At 36.4% G+C, this 21937-nt stretch overlaps 3 protein-coding genes across 4 annotated transcripts; 1 reads left to right on the top strand and 2 right to left on the bottom strand.

Moving 5' to 3' along the window:
* The first annotated feature begins 2191 nt into the window (after positions 1 to 2191).
* Positions 2192 to 8959, top strand: LOC113298266. Its single transcript, XM_026546964.1, has 12 exons — positions 2192 to 3136; positions 3931 to 4047; positions 4172 to 4364; positions 4507 to 4673; positions 4944 to 5118; positions 5526 to 5587; positions 5744 to 5825; positions 6514 to 6571; positions 6685 to 6809; positions 7438 to 7530; positions 7619 to 7689; positions 8411 to 8959. The coding sequence occupies exons 1-12, from the start codon at positions 2517 to 2519 to the stop codon at positions 8538 to 8540; spliced, it is 1893 nt and encodes a 630-aa protein (XP_026402749.1). The 5' UTR covers positions 2192 to 2516; the 3' UTR covers positions 8541 to 8959.
* A 352-nt stretch (positions 8960 to 9311) lies between these two features.
* LOC113298267 (kinase-interacting family protein-like) lies at positions 9312 to 12940 on the bottom strand. Of its 2 annotated transcripts, none has more exons than XM_026546965.1 (3): positions 12762 to 12940; positions 11171 to 11376; positions 9312 to 10351 (listed from the first exon to the last, which is right to left on the bottom strand). In XM_026546965.1, the coding sequence occupies exons 2-3, from the start codon at positions 11337 to 11339 to the stop codon at positions 9381 to 9383; spliced, it is 1140 nt and encodes a 379-aa protein (XP_026402750.1). In that variant the 5' UTR covers positions 11340 to 11376; positions 12762 to 12940; the 3' UTR covers positions 9312 to 9380. The 2 variants fall into 2 exon arrangements, with proteins under 2 accessions (XP_026402750.1, XP_026402751.1); XM_026546966.1 differs by having other exon boundaries at positions 11171 to 11367.
* A 5480-nt stretch (positions 12941 to 18420) lies between these two features.
* Positions 18421 to 21835, bottom strand: LOC113298265 (ATP-dependent Clp protease proteolytic subunit-related protein 2, chloroplastic-like). Its single transcript, XM_026546963.1, has 8 exons — positions 21659 to 21835; positions 21485 to 21557; positions 20684 to 20801; positions 20079 to 20216; positions 19881 to 19997; positions 19404 to 19472; positions 19163 to 19258; positions 18421 to 18727 (listed from the first exon to the last, which is right to left on the bottom strand). The coding sequence occupies exons 1-8, from the start codon at positions 21771 to 21773 to the stop codon at positions 18590 to 18592; spliced, it is 864 nt and encodes a 287-aa protein (XP_026402748.1). The 5' UTR covers positions 21774 to 21835; the 3' UTR covers positions 18421 to 18589.
* Between the last annotated feature and the right edge of the window lie 102 nt (positions 21836 to 21937).

Genomic DNA, 21937 nt, shown 5'->3' with positions numbered 1-21937 from the left:
CGATTTCCACACCTTTGATCAAACTTTTTTATTGTAAAAGGAAATCATATAAATAGGATCAATATGTGGGAGGAAGATTAGTTCAAAATCTTCAATTGAGTTGAAGCATCTCTTAGTTGGTGTGACGTCATCTAAGGGAATCAATTGCGCGGAGTCCTGTTGGGATTCAAGAAGCGTAAGGAGCGCGACTGTACCTTAATCGGTGGGATACCTTTTAGGGCTCAACTACATTCTAGTCTGAAGTTAATTGGTAGTAGGCTAGTGTCTGTAACGACTTAATACAGTTTGGTGTTCAATTTGGTTTTTCTGGATTTGCGGTTTCCTCGTTAACAAAACTTTTGGTGTCTGTGTTATTTCCTTTTCCGCATTATATTGTTTATCTTTATAATTGAAATACCACAAGTTGTACATTGATCAATCATAGTAGACACATCCGACCTAGTTTGTTGTATACGACTTGATTGATTCTTGGACAATTGGTCTTTGGTACCGTCCAAGTAATCTCTTTGTGATTAGGTTCACGGACTTGTTTCTGTAAACGTTCTAATCGCAGGAGAGAGAGATATAACTCTAGATACTATTCCTTGATTGAGTTTAACTCTGGGAGTTGTATTGAGTTTGTCCATACAAATTACCTAAAAAATAATGGTGGTGTATTTTGGTACCCCGCGTTTTCACACATAATGAAATCTCTCTTATAAATATACTCCAAAGATTTGAGAGGATCTTTTTGTTTTGGGTTTGTTCCTAAACGTAATTAAACTTTAGTATGCCATTGTGTCGGTGTTACTAAACTTTAGGAAATGATTACGTGATTAATTGAGAAGTGAGAATTAATTCCTATTAATTATGGAGGCTTGATGTCAATGGGTTTTTGAATGTAAACTATTAAGGACCTTAAGTTGATATTTTTTTTTTGGCAGTGACTAAATACTACCTACACTTAGGTTAAATACAACCATCTCCAAATATTGTAAACCTAACTAATTAAAATGGGTAATTAAAACCTGTTCCTCCCTCTCAGATAAACTCGTACCGGTGACTTCTTCTTCTACGATTTCTCATTACATGTAACAGTGGATTAAGAATTAATTGAAGCTTTATCGAAATTCAATGTTGCACACACTTTCCTTCAATGCGAACACATAGTTTAAATCATGTTCCAAACAGTTAAAACCCCTAACAATAAAAACCTAAAAACTCCTCAATCAATTCAAATTGAGTTTATCATTATTAGCTAACAACATCACATTTTGTACTAATTCAATCAAATCCAAGTGTTGATACAACGAATGGTGATGAATCACAATCAAAATATGATACAGATTTGATGATGATGGTGATGAACATGGATTTTTATACTTTCTTGATGATGGTATACTATGGTTGTGAGTTGTGTTTTTGCCAATAGTTGTTGTTGATGTCATTTGACTTTTTTAATCATCCCACCAGACCGTAGTTTTGCAGTAGCAGAAGGGAAAGGGATAAACAAAAACCAAGCAGGAAGATAATAAAGATCAGTTTTAATTACCCACATTAGTAAAGGTTTACAATATTCGGAGAAGGTTGTATTTAACTTATGTGGAGGTTGTATTTAGTCATTGCTTTTTTTTTTTGTCGAGAATAAAAATTGAAAACTCACAAAACAGTGAGCTTCAAAGATTGAGCTAACAAGACTAGCTCATACCAATTACAACATTCCAATTATAAATTAGAGTAGACAAAGAATAACTCTCAGATAATTTAGGTTGATTTTTATTAATGAAAAAATTATAGTGTTAGCAATGTAATTTTTTAGCTCGTCTATGCTCGTTTACAGTGTTAGCAATGTAACATTCTCGTTATATGTTAAATCTCATAAGTATTTGATTTTCTAAAGAAAATGTATGTTGTATGCTGGTGATAATAATGATACAGAATTTTTTGCTTAAGATAACGTTCTAAAATTTTTGGCCCATAACCATAAGATATCAGAGACGGTTCTGCTAGTGCTAGATATTACTGGTTAAACCGTGGCTGCACAACTGACTCTGGCAGCACGGCCCTGGGATTTAAGGACAACAAAGACAACTTGGCATTTATCCAAGGACAACAACTGGACTTTGATGTTTTCTCGTTTTTGTTTTTTATCCTCAATATTCTTATACATACGTCTTCACCGGAGAGTATACAAGAAGAAGGGTATCATAGGAAGAAAAAACAACAACACAGTACTACTACCTGCTGGAACTCGCTCTTCTCCCCTCCTAAATTTAGAAAACAACACTTATCAGGTGAGACCCTAAACAGTAAACCAGAAGGGGAAAAAACCCTAATTTATCTCCTCTTTCCTTCTAACTTTGGTTGGATACTAAAACCCTTTTCAGAAAACCATCAATTTTCTGCAATGAACTATTTTGCTTAGAAAAAAGGGACCTCATTTTTGTGCTCATTTTCCATTTCTTCTCTGTTAGGAATGAGTTTCTACAGAATTTTATGAAACCCTAAAATGATCTTAATTCTTGATTGGGATCATTATGCAAATGTCTTCGACCCCTGTTATGACACCATCTCCGTTAATGGCAAGTCAATCGGATTCAAACAACAATCATCAGACATCAGCTTCTCTCTCTTTAGGGTTTCTTTCTTTACCACCTTCATCATCAGCTCCACCTTCTTCGCATCATCACCACCATCAACAGCAACAGCAACAAAGTCATAGTAACAGTAATCGTTCTCCCACATTAATTTATTCTGATCATCAACATCAGAACCAGAACCATTATCAGCACCAAAATCAAAATGTTCCGAATGTGATTCTACAAAAGGCAATTGCAACGGCACATCCAATTAATGAGATACCAATGCCAGTTGTGACACCTGTAGCTAGGGTTAGACTTTCTGACATTATGGCTTATGATGGAGCACCCGGAGTTATGTATAGTAGATCGGTAGAAGCACTTTCCGGTTCATTAATGAGACATAATGCAGTTGTTATCGAACTTGGAAGTGATGATGCTGCTTTAATTAGATGTGGGTTGGAATCGGCAAGGTTGTATTTTAGAACAAGGGCTCAGAACGGTGGTGGTGGTGTTACTGGTGGTGCTGGAAATTGGGTTAAACCCAGTAAAGGGGTTTATATGTACAGAGCAGGAAGGTAGAAAGCATTTCTCTATTAATTTCATTTTAGTATTTTTATGTTCCTGAAATAGAAGTTATATCACCAAAGTTTTTACTTTCTGATTTCGGATATGGTAGTTTCAAGGTAGAATTAGTGCATCATTTGATGTAAAATGTCGATTCCCTCTGGCTTTATATGCTAGTTCTAAGGAAATGGTTGTTGCTGGTGATATCTTAAGATTTGGATACAGAACTGAATAACTCAGTGTAGTAGGATTTACGTCCAAAACTCCAAATCGAGATAGTCTTTGAGGTAAAACTTTCGTAATAACACAACATGAGGATTTAAGAATAAGTTTCGGAGGCAACCCAAATGTGCAATGTTAAATCCTCGTGAATTATCGATAAGGTTGGAGTGATTGGGGGAGAATTTACAGTTACAGTTAGTTACGGCGTTCCCTATTATTTAGTTGAGCCTGTTGTTGGATTAGTCTCCTGAACAGGCATCAGTTTTATTGACGTCACAAGACATCAAATGGCCCAGGCTCTGGCAAGATGGCTTTATACATTTTTAGGTAGTTCTTACTTTGATGGAGCTTACCATGTATTTCAAGTTGACTTAAATATGGCAGGTGGTAGAACACGTCCAACCTTTTTTCATTCATGTTTTTATTTTTTACTAAATTTTTGCAACAGAAAGGCTGTACCTTGAGTCTTGACGTACATTGATAGATCACATTGGACCAAAACTGCACCTTTCCCTTTAAGTATATGGCGATCTATTCGTCCCTTGTCTCATATCGAGTTGTTTTGCCGTCATCTCATATGCAGGGCTTTTGAAGATGGTGACTCGTCCCCCCCATGCATGGCTGATGTTTTTAGATGTATGGGAAAGGCTGCTCGTGCTGCTCTATGTGCAATAGCTAGACATCTCCGTTTACGTAGCGAGTAATGCTGATGCATTTTTATGTTTTGATGTCAGAGCACATATAGTATACTGTCGCCCGCGGCATGTGGATCTCTAACTCTTCTTTTTTTTGTTGTTGTTGCTGTTGTGAAAACTACCTGGCAGTGTTTTTAATCATTTACTTGACGATACCCCATTGTCTGCGAATGAGGTATCCTCATCCGTGCTGGTTGCAGCCTCTTCTCATACTTCCTTACAAAATGGGAAGAGTGCTTTTGGTGGAGGAAAACCATCCATGAATAACGAAATTGAGAAAGGACTGCTGACGCTAATCGCCTCAGATAGTCCTGGGATTCAGGTATGCAAGGAAAGATCCTTTTTTATTGCCATTTGTATGTTAGTTTGAACCGCTAACTAAAACTGCGAATATGCCTAACAGCCATGTAAATGTCGCTATAGTGTGATCCTCAAATCATTCTTTTCAGCTTTTTCTTGCATAGGTTTGTGATCCAAATAGTCGTTGGTACCTCGCTGATGGAGGATCCAGTCCTGGGGATCTTTTGCTGCTGACAGGGAAGGCACTCAGCCATGCTACTGCTGGACTTCGTCCCGCAGCTTCATATAGGGCAGCAACTGACTACTCTTCAAGCAGCAGTAGTAATGGACGGTTAGTTACAGATTTCTTCTTCATTTTTCCCCTTTTCAATTTTTTTTATTTAGTCATCATGATACTGGTTTTCCCCAGGATTGCACAATGTTAGTTGCTTAAATGTATTTTCAAAAAGGACCTAATAGGTTCCCTGTATATCTGACGGGACAAGGAAGAGAAAGAAATAAAACGAAAGAAGGCATGACCAAAAGAATTGTGTGAAATAGGTAAATTGGTCCAATTGAGGCACGATACTAACCAAATTGTGCGCATTTGACTTGTGCTTAGGGCATCACTGGCATTTAGGCTCATGCCTCAAAGCAATGCTATATTAGATTGTTCTCCAATCGCCAAAGCTGGTCATGTAACTCCTCAAAGCTATGTACCAATCTCCGTAAGCCAGTTCATGGATGACCTATCTGCCGAAGAAGATGTAGCATGCAACCATCCTGTAAACAATTATGTGAGTATTTATTATCTTCTGGATACATGCATCTCAAACATGAAAAGTGGGTTGAGACTGGAGAAACCACGAAAAACGTGACACAGTTGACTCTGTCAGTCTGTCTTTCACCTGTCATCATTTCTCTGGTTTTCGCCATTCTATTTGTTGTTGGTATGGAGAATGAATCGTTCATCTTTGTATTTATGTTACATCAAAATAAGGCAAATGGGTGGAAGCTGGATAAATAGGCCATTTACAATTCGTGCAAATTTTACCCATTTGTTTCTTTGAAAGATTAAAAGTAATCCACATCAATTTCTAGGCGGACATCGTAATTTTCAGTCCCATTTTCTTCAAATAATTAAAACTCAGTGCTGCTTTGTTTGAACCCTCAACTAACTTACCATCACGAGTTTGGTCCGCAGGAAGTACAAAGGAATTCGACCAAGGATCCATCCTTAAGAAGCGTTCTTTCAGATCCATTATCGTGAGTGGATCTGCTCTGACCGTTACTTTTTTCTTTGTTTTTCAGTTCGCAGTCTTGTTTCTCCTGTTAATTATTTTCCTATCTAATCATGTTTGATATGTATGCGACGATGACAAGATCAATTCCTTATTACTTCCTTTTACTCTTGATTTACAGTGGTGCGTTTCTTGAAGATGCTGTGGTTGTTTCGTGTGGGCATTCGTTTGGTGGTCTCATGTTGAGGAAGGTCCTTGAAGCGGTAAGTCGAACGGTGATATTTTATTTATATTTATTTTTTTGCAGCAAAACTGTTTCGAAAAAATAGGTCAGTAATGGTATAGAGTTGGTTTTGGAGGTGACAAATGGAAATGCCATTGATATAGCAATGTTCAATGATTGAACTAGATTTAGAAATCAAAGTATGTGCCAGGGTGAGGAAAAGCTTGATTCTGGAATTGAAGACCATGAATCAAGATCTTAGATCCTTTCGCTCCAACTGGATTAATTTCTCACTGAAACCACTTTTGTATATCAGGGTACATACTACAACATTGTTTTTTTGTTTTTCTTTGAAAGGATCAAGAAGTTACAAGATCACTTGTGGATAGATCTCCTGTTTTTTCTGGAGTTAAGTACCAAGATTTTGCTCTTAGGTTACTATTAAATGCTACAACTATGCTCCTTCACGAAAATCATTTAATCTTGAGCTCTCGTGTCATGTCCTGATTTTCTGAATGGTTAAAGAAGCAAGACCCTGGGAAAGCACTGTAACATGTATAAAAATAGATTTGATGTGTTTTCCTCAAATGATGTCGACTCCTTGTTTGCGTTTACTTTTTCTGTGCAACGACAGTTGGTTCCCTTAACTGCGACTTCTCTATTTTGGCGAAATTCGAAAATAAATAAATGTGAGGTAAATAAAAGCTGAATTGTTGGTTTGGATGCAGTGCAGATGTAGCCTTTGCAATGCCGAGATTGACAGTGGGTCTTTGATTCCTAATCATGGTACGTCGTAAATGTTTGGATGCAGTTCTTCTTTCCTTGAGTTGTTTTAATTTTGTTTTTTCTCTTCACTTTTCTTTTCTAATGCCATTGTGTGTCCTCGCCGAACTTCACAGCCTTGAGAGCTGCAGCTGCTGCTGTGAAGCATGAGGATGACCGAAGACTTTTCCACAGTGCAGCTCTCCGGAAACGCCGAAAAGAAGTTGGTGAAAACGTGGATACGGTGAAGAGGCTAAACATGGTACTGTATGCTCATAAATGCTTGATAGGTTAAGGATTGCATGATAGGTTAAGTACGTTTTCCAGTTAGTGACGTACCTGTCTGAACCGGATAAAATCGACGTCCATACAAGGAAGAAAGAATGTGTGCATATAACTAGATAGTGCATGGTGTTAATTAATGCTGTTAACTTCACCATACAATTTCTTCCCCAATGGCAAAAGCATAGGTTTGTCATTTGTTAGCACCGTCACCGAGCACTGGAGGAAACTTGTGAGAGAAAATCTTTTGAGTCAGCCATCTTGGTTGTGCGTGCAACCATTTACTTTCTGCCAGTGTCGGAAGTTTGTGTGCACATTTCAGAATTTGATAAGGATCAGTAGTTCTCTTTTTTCTCCAGCATACATAATAGTATTACCAATTAGTAGACGAATTTTGGCAGCTTCGAACCAAACTTTTTTTGATCATATGAAAGCTCTGATTTTCCTAGTTACCTATGTGCCTACTTTCACATCCATGTTGACACGTTGCTGAATCACAAGATGTCAGGTCTTGTAAAAACATGATATAGAACTGTGTCATTGCTATTGAGGTCCGTTTTTAAGTTTTAGATATTGCACTGCAAGATTCTTAATTAAGTTTTCTTCAGGAAAATGTTGAAATGAGTACTGAAAGCGATGGCCAGATGCACCACAGAGGGGTCCAATATCCATTTTCTGTTAATGAAAAAGTGGTAATAAAGGTGGGCTCGGACGCGTATTGAACATCGTACTCCTGCAGATTTCTGTTTGGTATTTTGCATTCTGAAGGTTGATTGAGCTGTTGTGCAGGGAAATAAGAGGACTCCGGATAAATTTGTAGGAAGAGAAGCAGTCATCACAACTCAGTGTCTCAATGGCTGGTGAGTTGGTAAATTTAGTTATTCGTATCTGAAATAATTGATCTTATTGTATTGCACTCCGATACCAAAAATTGTGGGATTTCCTTCGAATTTGGTGTACAGTCATGAACAAAATGGTAATCGACTTTTGCTCTAACTGTGGAGATGCATATGCCCTTTTTCTAACAAGCAGCAGATGCTTGTTCTGGTTATTTCTATTTCAAACTTGATTTCATGTGCAAATAGATGGTGCATGCGTTTGGAAGTACATATTAGTTTTTGAACACGTAAAACTGATGTGAACTACGCAGTACATTATCATGCCCTAAATGGCAATCATTTAAAGTTAATCATCACTAATTTACTATTTGGCATTTGCAATTAATTACTGTCTTGTTATCGGTATGTTATAACTTATATGGAAAGTTCTGAGAAAGTTACTCACATCTTTTTCACTGTACACTTAGAATATGATGCAACTGGTCATTGTAATTTGGAAGTGCTGCTAAATTACCCTGCTGGGGGCTCCAAAATTTGGACCAACAATATGCTGGCCTTTTATATTTGCTGGTAAAATAACAATATTCATATGGAAAACTTGGAGATAACTAGCATCCCCCCACTAAGATGGATAACTGAATTCTGTTACGACAATATTTATGGTTTTTGTAATTGTCAACTTTTGATGGCACAATCTTACTTTACCAAATTATCATATATATCATGCCCGTTATTCTTGTAGGTACCGCTTGCAGATTCTTGGAAGCGGAGAGAGTGTTAGGTTACAATATCGTTCTCTTCAGAAGATCTTGAGTTCTCAGGCAGCTGAGGATAGGCGCCCATCTCAGTCGATGATACCAAACAGTAGCTGATTACAACGTAGTACTGGTCCAGAACGCAAGCCTGTTGTAAAATATGCAGAAATGGCTTAAATTTGGAGGATGACACCAAGATATTCTCTTGGCAGAGACGCAGAACTGAGAAACCTTAGCAACTGAAAAGAAGTTTGTAAAGCTGCTAAGCGCAAAAGCAGAAAGCAAGAAAAGGAAACCAGAGGATCGTTCTAATTCCATATGAATCAGTACGGAGAAGCGTGTGCCCATCACTCCAGCAGTGAAGAGGAGAATTTTTTTGACACAAGATAAGTTAGGTTATTTTATATGTTCTTCTGTATCAGTTGATGGAAAGAGAGATTCTGGGGGATGTGATCTCAGCTGTACATTTTTGAAGACATTTTGTAAAATGTTTTAGATAAATGAAAATTGTGAAATATGTAGAATCCATTTGCTCATCTGAATCTTATGATGCCTCTGCATTTTGAATCCAAGCTGATAAAATTGGACGATGTCAACAATGTTGTAATAAAGAACGCAAATGTAATTGGGGAGATCAAGTATACCAATGCGGCACCGGGCATAAAAAGGCAGCAAATACAAAAATAGAAGCCCTCCAGCAGGACCAGCACTGTAACCAGTCTAATCTTTTGTCCCTTCGTTGTGAAGTTGTCCTCCTGCAACTGAACTCATTCTTCAGTGTATCCGGTAGTTACTAAATATTTTCATCATATTATAATAAAAGTTCTCCTACATTTACAAAAAACTAAACTAGCAAACCAGCAATGTAAAGGAACAAGCTAAACTATAACAAAAGCCTAATCTTCATCTGGGATTAACAACAGATTTTCAGGTTTCCACAGTGAACTCGAAGATCATTTAGTAGTGAGAAACTTTAGGGTCAGTAGGTACACACAGGCAAACCATTTCAAATTTCCTGACCGTTCCCCACCAACCATCTTTGCCAGCACCCTTCTTTTTCATAATGTAACTTGGAGTCGTAGCAGTAGAATTAGCTTCTTCCTTTAATCTTTGATTTTCAATCTTTAATTTCTCGACTTCGAAACAAACTTCCAAAGCCATTTCTCTTTTCTTATCTTTCACATCATCTTCTCTCCTCACTAACTTCTCATAATACTCCTTGTTTCTCTTCTCTAACCCATATAGTTGGCCTTGAAGATCTTCAATTTTACGACTCAACATGCAAACCCGGTGATCTTCTCTCATCTTCAACACACATCTCGCTAATTCAGTAGCTTTGCGCTTCATGAAAGCTGATTCTGAAGCCAGCCCTTTGTTTTCCTCCATCAAATTTGTCATCTTATAACTCAACCTCGCATTTTCATTCAAAAGTATTAGCCTTTCTGATTCCAAAACTTCCACCAAACTCTTTTGCAACTCCATTTTCCTTGCAGATTCATTGCATTGTCGATCAAGCAAGCCCATTTCTTGGACAAGGATTTCGTAGTCAACAGTCTTCATTATAAGTTGAGCCACGAGATTATCAGTAGATTGAGATGCGTTCTGAATTTCAATGCTTGCTGATGATGTTGAGGGCATGGCTTGGTACGAGAGTGAACTCTCAGCGTCCGATTCAGTAACATCACCCTCGTCCTCGACATCAGAATAAACAGTTATGACTGGAGCTGTCTGGTGTTGCTGAGGAGGATTTTTGCTTAAAACCTGAACATACCGGTCAGCCAAAGAAAGATAACCGTTGTAGAGATCTTGAAGTAGGTTTAACAATTGAGGACGTTTCCGATAATAGTTCTCAGCTCGATTAGCAAATGAGTCAATGTCTTCTTCTCGGGTGAGTGTTACTGACAGTGTTTTCATCTTGTCATCCAAATCTAATAACAGAATTACCGAAATCCCAACTGTTAATTACTTCATTCACAAAGCACAAAGGCAAAATTCAGAAGAGATAAACTACAGACTTTGATGATAGTGGGACCCAATTAGATTCAATTTGCTACACGTTGCTAACATGTGAGCTAAGTTTGATCAATGGTGGGTCTACTATATCATCGCTAATACGTTCAGTCGACATGGATTAGACTATAGCCACTAAACGATTCATTACAGAAATAATGCAGATGTTTATTCAAGAAAATTGTCTGCTAAGAAATCTAGCAATATATACTAGAAAAGGAAGACAAAAACTAGACATGGCCTAGTTAGTAAAGTTTAGGTCGCCCCAGCATATTCAGTCCCTACCATTCCTAAGCAGCATAGTGATTTCACGATTGAATCCACCGACTTGAAGGAGTTGATTAGCATTACCGAGGAAAAGGAACTTAACTGTGTCTAAAGCATAATTAGAGGAACTATCAGATTAACCTGAGTTTGTAACCTTGGTTTAATGTTGGTAGGTAAAAAGATCCATGGCATGCCATTAACCAAGTGGTATGTTAAGTAAATCATACCATTAATCGCTTAAGATTGTATAAAATTCTCAAAACTGTTTACCTGAATCTTTCTTCATCGGGGAGAAAAAACTTAATGAAGATCAACAAATATTACCTCACTTAAAACACTCTATCCTAGTTAATCAAAATCCATGAAAATCATTTGATCAAAAAAAATAATCTAATCATTTAGTATCAAGAGTAACAAGAAATAGCTAGCTACTAGTAGTGTTCAAGGGAGGAGAGTTGAATAATATTTACCAGCAAGGATGTTTTGAAGCCAAGAAGGTTGCTTCTTGGTGTTGTTAGCAGTGAAGTTTCTACTATATGACGACTGAGTAAGTGAGGAACCACCGCCACCACTATCATTACAAACACTACCACCACCATCTCCATCAGCACTCTCTCCTCCCATCATCAGCTGCTTCATCTTCTCCTCCGCCCTCTCTTGCTTCTAGCTAGAATCACTAGAGAGAAAAATAATGAATCATTTTAACTCAAGGACGTTAAGGAACATTATATTATTATAAAAACAAAGGGACCCACATATTGTAAATGAGACGTCACTTCTTTTCTTATTTACTCGATTTCTTCATTAAATAATGGTACAAATATTTGTGGTTCTGCAGCTTATAGACAGTATAGGCGAAGAAGAACAGAAGTTAAAAAACATTAAATGAATGATAAAATTCCGGTCCCACTACCTACTGTTAGACCTCCATTAACGTATTTACCCCTACAATTTTACAGCTGGCGTAGTGTTATTGGATAGTGTAACAGTTGGCAAATGAATCACGTGATATGAGGAAGGATTAAAAATTACATTCACCCTTAACATTGATGAGTCCCATCCTTTTACGTACAAATAAATTCCCGCCAAATTAAAATTAATACAAGTGGGTTCCACGGAGTAAATGTGTGCCGACGCATATCACGGAAAATTGTGGGGAAAGAACGAACCCAGCATGTGCAATGGTTCATAGATTCTGATAAGAATCAGTTCGTTTAGGGTTCACATTGTTGAGTCATACATCAGACTGATACCGTACAGTTTTTCTTACCCTATAAGATTCTCTATAGATATTAGATAACACGGGAAATCGAAGGAAGAGTCAAGCCAGGTAAAACAGCCATAATTTTGTCTGATGTCAATGATAATCTAAATTGACTAAAATTTCTAATGAATCGATAATTTCAACTGAATCACACAAAAAGTTCGAGATGTATTACCTTTATACATATGAAAATCTCAACATTTATTTACCTTGTGTCACGTCACACTATAAAGTCTATCTATCTAGTAGCTAGAATTATTTTACAAGCAAAGTAGAAAAGGTTGGGCGAAATTGACCCCCGTTATGATGGTGCTAACGTAGGTCAACAACACTTGCTCTTGCATTCAGACGTGTCGTAAACAAAACAGTTAAAGTGGACCAGGTATCGTAAATGAGCATGGTTTTGACGGTTAGGACCACCGCACCAAACATTTAAATGAAACTGTAAAAAAGAAAATTCTCTAGATTGCAGGTCCAACAAAAGGCACAGAAAAGGGTAATGTTGTCAAAACTACAGGAGAAAGTAAGTGTTTGAAAATTGAAAACTACTGAAACACTCCCCACAAACGAAGCTTCTTAGTCATTAGTGTTCATCTTAAACTTAAAACACTTCAAGTCGACGAGATTACGGGGAAATGCACGTTTTCAACATACGAGTAACATGGATTAATGCGTCAGATTACGGGATTTTTTTTCCTGAATCCCGGTGAACACAGAGTCGCCGCTCTCACAGAACGGGGTATACGTATTATATATAAGGACTGAAATTAAAGCAGAAAAATAGAAAGCGAAATTACCTCAAGAAGAAATAGGAAGAGAGGAATGCTGAGTGTGTCCAGGACAATTTGAATGTGAAAGCTCGAAGAGAAACGTTTGCAGAGGAATTTTTGAACAGCGAAACTTATCTCTCAGAACTCAGAAGGAAGGTTTCAGACTAGAGAAAGAGAGAGTTTTGAAGAGAGAAAAAGACTTTAGAGCTGAGCCAGTTAGGTACATCGTTTGGATACATACATGCACAAGAGACTAAATAAGGGTTGAAAGAAGAGTACCTTGACGAATTACGAGGTGACACGTGTGTTTTATACTCTTCTGTAGTTCTTTGGTGCGTTTCTCTAGATACGGCGATGTTTGCTTTGATTTGACCTCTCAGTGCAGTCTGTGTAGGAGACAATGATACGTCATTCTTAAAGTAATTTCAAATTCATCCTCCACTTGTTGTTTCAATTTTACGTCCCTAGTTTTTTGCTCTTCTTTCTTTTACTGGAAAATAAAAAAAAATTAGCAAGTCACTGTCAAAGCAATGGAAAAAATCGTATCCGGGTTTCAACCAAGGTTTGAAAAACGGCCGTTTTTTCCGAAAAAACGTCCGTTATAACGCTCACGCTCATATACCGTGCCCGTGAGGCTCACCAACACGCTTACCTAAATAACACCGATAAATAGGAAAAAATGACGTTATTTAGACCCGTTATAACCGTTTTCACACATGTGATTACCGTTTTTCTAAAATTAATATTTCAGTTTTTTTCTTCTAAATAACATTTTAACACACGTTTTTTACACCGTATTTTCCGTTTTCATACCGGTTAAACCCGTTTTTAAGGAAAAAAAATTTGAGTTGGAGAAATTCTTATACAATTTTTAATTTCAAACTTACAACTAAAATTTCATAAATAATCATTAAACACTTCAAATTTTATAAACTTACAATAAGTAACCTAGTGACAGTAGTGCTTGAAATTTTAAACTTAGACAAACCAACTTGTACCGGCATTTTTTTCCGACTTATTCAAGTATTTTCTGTTTTCTCGACGATTCTCAGTTGATTCCTCCTCCTCTTCCTCCGCCTCATATTGGTTCGCGTAATGCATTTGGCTGTTGTAGTTAACAGTATCGTCATCTTCATAACCATAGTCTTCTTCCTCATTATCATTACGATTATCTACTTCATTATTGATATTAATATTAGAATTATACTCTTCATTAATTCCTCGGGTATCTTCTTCTGGACGATCTTCAGTGTAATGAGAATTGTATATGGGATTTTCATTTTCATGACCTTGTGTATTGTCTCCAAATGTTAGGTTACCAAAGTCATAAACAAAGTTACTCACTGGCAACCTTTGATATGAGATTTCAACTTCTGGATCATGCCATTTGTATGGTGGAGGGAGGGGCTCTGGATTATTAGCTGCTTCCTCTTCCAATTCATTTAATGAATGTTCTTCCTGGGGTAAAACTGGTGTTTCATCATCCCCTGCTATCCAATCAAGCATATTTTCATCTGTCAGCAGGCTATGAACATCATGGACATCGATGTTATGTCGCTTTGCTTTACCTTGAACTCTTTGCTGCTCCAATCTTAAATTGTACTGAACATATACCAAATCTTTTATTCTTGACGAAAGTTGCGTAGTTTGGTGTGAATTCTTTCAAACACACTCCAATTCCTCTCGGATCCAGACGATGTGTTTGTCTGGCTTAGTATCTTTACCGCGATCCTATGGAGTGATGGAAACTGAGCACCGTATGACAACCACCAGCTTACAGGATCACCTTGCAGAGCAGCTAATCTTGCTGATGGTGATGCAAATTGGCCTTGCATCATTTGCATTCTTCCCGCCTAAAAATATCAAAAACTGTGAATAGAAATTCATATAATTACGAAATTAATTGTTAATAAAAATTCACACCTCTAGCATGCATGTCGCTTGTTCTTGAGGGCTACTAATCATTTTTGATATAACTTCACTGAGACAAATTTGGGGCTGAGAAATTTCATTGTTGATGAGATTGGCTGCTGGGTTGTAGATATAATATGGATTCAGAAAATGCGTTGCAGCATGAAGAGGAGAACTCAATTGATCTTTCCATCGTCGGTTAATCACACCTACAATAGAATTATTTCGAGTTTTACCCAAACCCCTTTCTATAGTTTCCACACATGTAGCAAGTGCATGAAACAAATAACCCATGGTAGGTTTATCTGAATCCAAGAAACGGATCATTTTCAATAAAGGACCAACCATCATGCATGCATTTTGGCATGTGTGCCAAAACATCTCATTCAAAATAATGTTTTTCACATCTTTAGCCGTACGAGTTTTTCCTTCTGGCGAGTTCACAAATTCTTGGTCTACAAAAAGACTCTCGATTGCATTACGTTGATCAATGATACTTTTGATTGCGATAAAATTTGTCGCAAACCTTGTTAAGCCAGGGCGCAATAGATTGCGTCCCCCAGAATGTTGTCTGAATATATCAAGAACCCAACCATGATTATAAATAAATTTACTGATTTTTCTAGCTTCTGAAATCACACCTTTAACAAAAGGGAACTTTTCAGTATCTTCCAACATTAAATCCAACACATGAGCTGCACAAGGTACCCAAAAAAATGTACCATACTCTATGGCCAATCTCATACCTATTAAAACAAAATGAGAAATGAATTAACAATATATAAAAATAAGCAACTGTAATTAAATTAAGTTGTAATAGTTACTTGCGGCTTTGAATTGGGATCCTTGATCAGTTACTATTTGAACAATATTTGTCGGACCAATATCTTCTATAACCGGTCTGAACAAACTCATCAAATACTCTGCTGTCAACCGATTATGCTCGATGTCAACGCTTTTCAAAAATGCTGTCCCATGGCCACTGTAAACTAAGAAGTTTACAATCGTATGGTTATTTTTGTTTTCCAACCATCTGACATGAGTGTACACCCATACTCTCTCCAATAATTTCGTTGGACCGACACCACATCCTTCTGAATCCTTTGTTTTTCCTGCCTTAATAATGGGTTCGACAACTTATAGGAAGACAGAGCTCTGTATGATTTTCCGAAATTTGCAACTGCATTGAATGCCTCGTGGTACTGAGTTGAGTTGGCCACATTGAAGGGAATATCATTAGCATGGAAAAACGTCCAACAGAAGAATCAACTTTTTCCCGGCATGTTTTACTTCTCCCAAAATTCGCCATGCTAGGTTAAGAATCCCTATTAGTATTATATTGTCCTCCCATATCTACAGACATCCTAGGTGCTTGGTGTGGTGTACGCATTGAAGAACTAGGTATAACCGTGGAACCCTGTGGACGCTGTGATGTACCTTCTCCGGCATTAGTATTCTTACTTTTTCGTCCAAAAAGGTTCTTCAACTTCGATAACCCGCCCATTTTGTTTTGTGTTACCGACGCTTGTTCTTCTTCATCTATATCATGCACAGGGTTCCACGGTTCATTTTCATACATATCTTGAATTTCTGTATCTTCATATTCAGTTTCTGGTACTCGTTTCCGTTTTGCTTTGTTTCTGTCTTGCACCCATACTTTTGCTAAATTTTTAATCTCAGGTGGCACATGCATGCAGGGAGTAATTGTACCTCTTTGTTGTGCCAAATGCATTTTGAAACGCGAAATTCCCGCAGACACTTTTTTTTCACAAAAATTACACTTCAACTTTTTACCATCACTCATTACAGTACAATATGCATGAAAAACATCTCGTTTTGAAGATGTTGATCCTTCCATTATATTCTGTAAGTAGGAAATTTCACATAACAATAAGTGACATATAAATACAAGTTAAGTGGACATATTCCATCAATATAAAAATGGTTAGAGTAGCATTATAATTAGAAATCACAAGTTGCATTAGTCATTTACTCAACTTGAATATTAAAAGTTGAAATTAAGGATCGTGTAGCCTCTCAAGTTGATGGACTATTTACTTGCCAACTGATTTTTATAAAGAAACAATGATTTTTTACGTGCCAACTGATTCAAGTTGATGGACTATTTAATTATGAATATTAACATTTATTAAAACATTTCTTAAATAAATGATAATAAAATGAACAAAAAATCTATATTTCTTAAAACATTTCTTAGATAAAAATGAAACATTTATTAAGTAAATATACGCTAATAGAATGAAACATTTCTTCACTTAACATTTCTTAAATATTTCTCAAACATCATGAAAGAAAAAAACATTGATATTTCTCAAACATCTATATTCACTACTCTAACATCATGAAAGAAAAAAACGATAATAAATAAATTAATAACTTATTAATAAATTATATCTCTAATTGAATGAAAAATCTACAAAAAATAATTAATATTACCTCTTAAACTTGTATTTGAGAAATTCAAAATGTAAAGCATTCCTTTGAGCAAGAAGCAGAGAACCAGAGAACCAGAGGTATTGATTTCATTTCAATTCTCTTCTTGTCCTGATTTCATTTCAATTCTCTTCTTGTCCTTTTAGAGCATTCCTTTGGGCAAGAAGACATAATAGCTAGCAAATCGAAATATTCTTGAAACATTTGGAATCTCGTTGCATGCGTATATAAGCACAGGCTAGCTATGTCTTTGATCATGAAACCAACTACTCTTTTTACTTTTTTTGTTTTTGTTTTATTTCTTTAACTTTTGAGTCTGAATTCTAAAGTACAGACCACATGTAGCATATACTGTACACACCTCCAAATGCAAAAGAAAAAGATAAATCGACTCTCTGACTTCCCTTTCTCACTCTCTTTTTCTCTAGCTAGTCTCTGACTCTCTTCCTGTTGCATTCCTTGTTGGTTAGTCTTGTAGCAAGTAGCTAAGCTAAGAGCCTAGGAGTATTATTTGACAACAAAGTTTTGACTGCTTTTGAATCCGAATATGCATTATTGAAATATTGGGGAATGCATTGAACTATTCGAGTGACAACTTGAACATATCAAGTGGATATTGATAGTATGCGTGTATAAATATTGTCGGTAGACGATAACTACAATACATTGTTATAAGTCATAGACTTAGGGTAGTGAATTTTACTAGATATCCATAAATTTTTATGTTAAAACCCATAAACAAATAAATAAAAAATCAAATAAATAAATTAAACAAAAAAAAAATGAAAAACGTAGTAACAACGTTATTTAGACCCGTTGTAACCGTTTTCACAGCTGTAATTACCGTTACATAGGAAATTCAGATCACAAATTATTTATTTTTCTTATTTAACCGTTATCACACCCGTTATTTTAAAAAAACGTCAGAAAAACGCGTTTTATTCCTGTATAACGCGTTTTTGACCCAAAACGTGCTCACACCCATCAAAACACGTTATAACGGTCACGCCTAGTACCTGTGACCTGGGCCATGACCCGTTTTTCGAACCTTGGTTTCAACTTGAGCACGATCTTAATCCTCACATAATGTGTTCTTGGAGTCTAACCATAATGCGTTCTTATGCTAATTTTAATACGCCCTCAAGTTAAGCGACCAGGCATTGAAAGAAGCTGTAATTTGGGCTAAGTAGGAATACTAGATGAGATTTGCTTCATTTGGAAAATGTTACCCCTGGCCTGATATTTTGGAACTGGCAAGAGAAGATTTCTCTGATATATCTGTTTAAGTCATCTAATAAAATCCCTTTTGCATAAAAAAAAATAACAAGAAAAAAAAAACATTTATTACCAACTAAGTAAAGATGTAAAGAAAAGAACCGTTTTGATAATGGATTCAATTTGGAGAGACTAGAATAACTCTCGCAGAGCAAAAAAATCCAACTTTTTACAACAATTTTAGCCTATCTGTATTATTAATGCGAGAATAAAGCTTAACCAAGACCTGTCCCAGCTTCTTTACGTGGTGCATCAGCCTTAACACGAGGAGGCCTAATAATACGATCAATGAGTCCATATTCCAAAGCCTCTTGTGAGTTGAACCGTTTCATTCTGCTAAGATCCTTGTGAATCTGATGCAAACCAACGAAATCTTAACGCCAAATTCCCACTTGTATATGCAAGATGTGAAAAATGCTACAAAGTTGTTCCTATTTTGAATACTGCATTTTCATAACTATATTGGGAACAAAAAATAATTCCTGGATCATACATTGTTTATAATTGCATGCCTAACGAAGCTACTCTCTTTACAAAGACAATAATGGATCTTTTACAAGAATACCTAGTTCAGAACAATATCAAGCCTGAAATAGGAATTGTTAGTTTCTATTGCAGATTCTTTAAACATTCAAGCAAAAATGAAGCATGCAATATTAATTATACAAATGGTTAGGAACACGTCAACTCTCATGCTTTTGAAAGGTCAAAAAGTGTAGATTTCGAACATGCCATCAATCAAATTCATCCATCACAACATGATAAGTACAATTACAAGAAAAATATACCTTTTCAGCAGGCTGCCCTGTCTTGATAGACAATTCATCAAAAAGGTAGTCTCTGATTCTCAAAAGCTCATTTGCTTCATTTTTAATATCATCGGCCTGACAGAAGAAATTAAGATTACATTATGCAAAAATGCTGCAGAGAATAAAAAACAAGATCCATGAGTATTCTAGTTTCTTGGAAAGACGACTTGATTTCCAGAGTTTGACAGGCTTTAAGCAAATAATAATCTAAAAAAAAAACCTGGCCACGAGCAGCCCCAGCAGGAGATTGCAGGGCGATTCTAGAGAGAGGCATAGCAAAGCGACTACCCTGCAAGATATGCAGAAATGATACTGATAAGTATTATTGACAAAAAGCAGGTAGATTATGCTTGGGTGTGGGGCAACTGGAAATATGACGGATTATATGGAATATTTAGAGTACATGTGCATAAATATATAAACTTGAAGAGGTCAACTTTTTGGCAGCAAATATCTGATAAATGGGGAACCTGAGGGCGTGGAAATCTTTGATGATAAGTTTAGCGGCTTACTCTGAAATCTGACGTAAAATAAACCTATAATTACAACAGGCCTAGATTGATCAAGGGCCTTTTTAATTATTTGGAATAAGAAAAGAGACAAATCACCATTTGATCAATTTCAGACCCATAATATCAATAACCAAAGAAAGTAAAGGGTATTGGAAGGGTGCATAAAGCTTGTGACAATCACAAACCTTATCTCCAGCTGCAAGAAGAAATCCTGAAAGGTTATATGCGTAGCCTACACAGTGAGTACCAACAGGACTCTTTAAGCTCTGCATCGTGTCATATACAGCCATGCATGGAGTAAGCTGCAGTAACAAGAATTTTTATCAGAGACAAACAGAATAAAATAGGGATGATAGAAAGATTCAACTTGAACAGGTACTCACATCACCACCTGGACCATTGATATATAGATAGAGCATTTTAGAAGAATCCAAACTATCTAGGTACAGCATTGTTGCCAGTATTTGGTTACTAAGCTCCTCATCTATCTCTTGTCCAATAAAAATAACACGTTCCCTGTACTGCAAATCAAGTATGATACACGAGTGATGTTTAAGATAGTTACACACTCAATATAGAGGTTTGCGACAGCAGAAACACAAGATCCGTGAAGGGAAGAACAATGAAGGATAGCGCATCTACTTAACTTACTAAGAATACAACCAAAAGCAAAATGTTAACTTAACCACCCCCTCGAGTACCTTAACCGATGCATATAGTATGTTCAAGATCCCCATCAAGGTAAATCCTATACTAGAGCTGCTTATTTATCGGGTTCACAGATTGCATCGCATCTACTAATGCATACTAAATCATGTGCTGGAACTACAGTTTGTAAGAGATCATGTAGTTTTATTCTAAGAAAAACATTTGGAATTTACCTTGCAGTGCACCATACTACTTGTTACCAGTACATTTTATAACTTTCTCTTCTGTCTTTCTAAAGCAAATCTTATTGTTAAAAATACTTGGAAGTTTTGTAACTTACAAGAGCATTCCACAAATCGACCCACTGCCATGTTCCTTCACCAGGAGTTCTGTAGGGCACTCTTGGTGTACCAATGGGCATCATTCCAATACGTGCACGAGTTGGTTTGCCACGAGTCCTGAAATCTAACAACAGCATGAGATGAAACTTATCAAGGAGATAATAACTCATAATGAAGGCTATCAGTTTGAACAAAAAGAATGAGAAGCCATAAATATCAGAACAACAATTTCTAACAACTAGGATACATTTTTCTTCTGAAAGAACCAGAACTATAAACTTACACAAGAACTGGATATGTATAATCATATTCTTGGTTTACACTTTTAACCCACATAGAAAAACACCTCAAAGGCTAAGAAAATAAGAGGAGGTCCTGCTACAGTGAACTGCACAACTATCAATTGGTCAAATGATTGGGCTTTACTGAAGGGAAAAAAAGAAATGAAAAAAAAGAAGTGTAAAACACCAAACAACGATGGCAGGGCAAGAAAAATTAAAGCTCAATCTCCGCCACAAAATTGTCCTAAACTTTAGTGGATGCAAATAGATAGAACCAACGAGGTTCTTCTCAATATAACAACATAGGTCTCTCCTGGCACTGTACCAGTAAGCTAAAAAATAACATCTTATCCGCACTCTTATTTCATTTGCATTTCAAATGTTGGTATATTTTAACAAAGATACAAATTCGCAGAAACTCAATCTCTAATGCCTGTAAGCTATCTCAACCGAAGAATCTAGGGTTTCTAGTGAACATTTTCAAACACTAAAAACACATGAAAATTTGCCTGGGTTTACCTGGACTGTATACTTTTATAAACTTTATCATGGAATTCAGCTGTCAAATTAGGTTTCTTAGATCCAAAAATGCCTGCAAAATTTACAAAAGAAAAAAAAATCACCCAAAAAATAAATAATCATAAGCTAAAATATTGGAAAAGGAGATGTTTAAGTTAGGGTTCAGAAAATTACTGTCTGAATGGAACTTCAACCCTGAAAATACTTTAAGAGAAGGTTGTGGAACGGCCATAACTCCATCATGAGATTGTAAACATGAACCCTGAATCGAGTTCAGCATCGTTGCCATTTCTATCAAAAAAAAAAAATTCAGATGAATAAAACACTCAGTTTCTACGGGATTTTTTAGAATGAAAAATAAAAAGATAGACCATATATAACAGCAAGTGTTTATCACTAATATGTGTTCCATGTATTCATCAAGTCTTTGTGAACCATGTGGATCTTTATAAA

Source organism: Papaver somniferum, chromosome 7 (assembly GCF_003573695.1).
Source record: "Papaver somniferum cultivar HN1 chromosome 7, ASM357369v1, whole genome shotgun sequence".
Lineage (NCBI taxonomy): Eukaryota > Viridiplantae > Streptophyta > Magnoliopsida > Ranunculales > Papaveraceae > Papaver > Papaver somniferum.
This window is presented reverse-complemented; position numbering and strand designations above follow the sequence as displayed.

Bases quoted from the DNA above. Each gene is read 5' to 3' on its own strand.
- LOC113298266 (XM_026546964.1), top strand. From the start codon at position 2,517: ATGCAAATGTCTTCGACCCCTGTTATGACACCATCTCCGTTAATGGCA. The intron at 5,588-5,743 runs GTGAGTGGATCT...CTTGATTTACAG, and splicing joins GTTCTTTCAGATCCATTATC to TGGTGCGTTTCTTGAAGATG. The intron at 6,572-6,684 runs GTACGTCGTAAA...CGAACTTCACAG, and splicing joins GTCTTTGATTCCTAATCATG to CCTTGAGAGCTGCAGCTGCT.
- LOC113298267 (XM_026546965.1), bottom strand. From the start codon at position 11,339: ATGAAGCAGCTGATGATGGGAGGAGAGAGTGCTGATGGAGATGGTGGT. The intron at 10,352-11,170 runs GTAAATATTATT...TTCTGTTATTAG, and splicing joins GCTTCAAAACATCCTTGCTG to ATTTGGATGACAAGATGAAA.
- LOC113298265 (XM_026546963.1), bottom strand. From the start codon at position 21,773: ATGGCAACGATGCTGAACTCGATTCAGGGTTCATGTTTACAATCTCAT. The intron at 21,558-21,658 runs GTAATTTTCTGA...TAAATTTTGCAG, and splicing joins GTTGAAGTTCCATTCAGACA to GCATTTTTGGATCTAAGAAA. The intron at 19,998-20,078 runs GTGAGTACCTGT...TTGTTACTGCAG, and splicing joins TCAATGGTCCAGGTGGTGAT to CTTACTCCATGCATGGCTGT.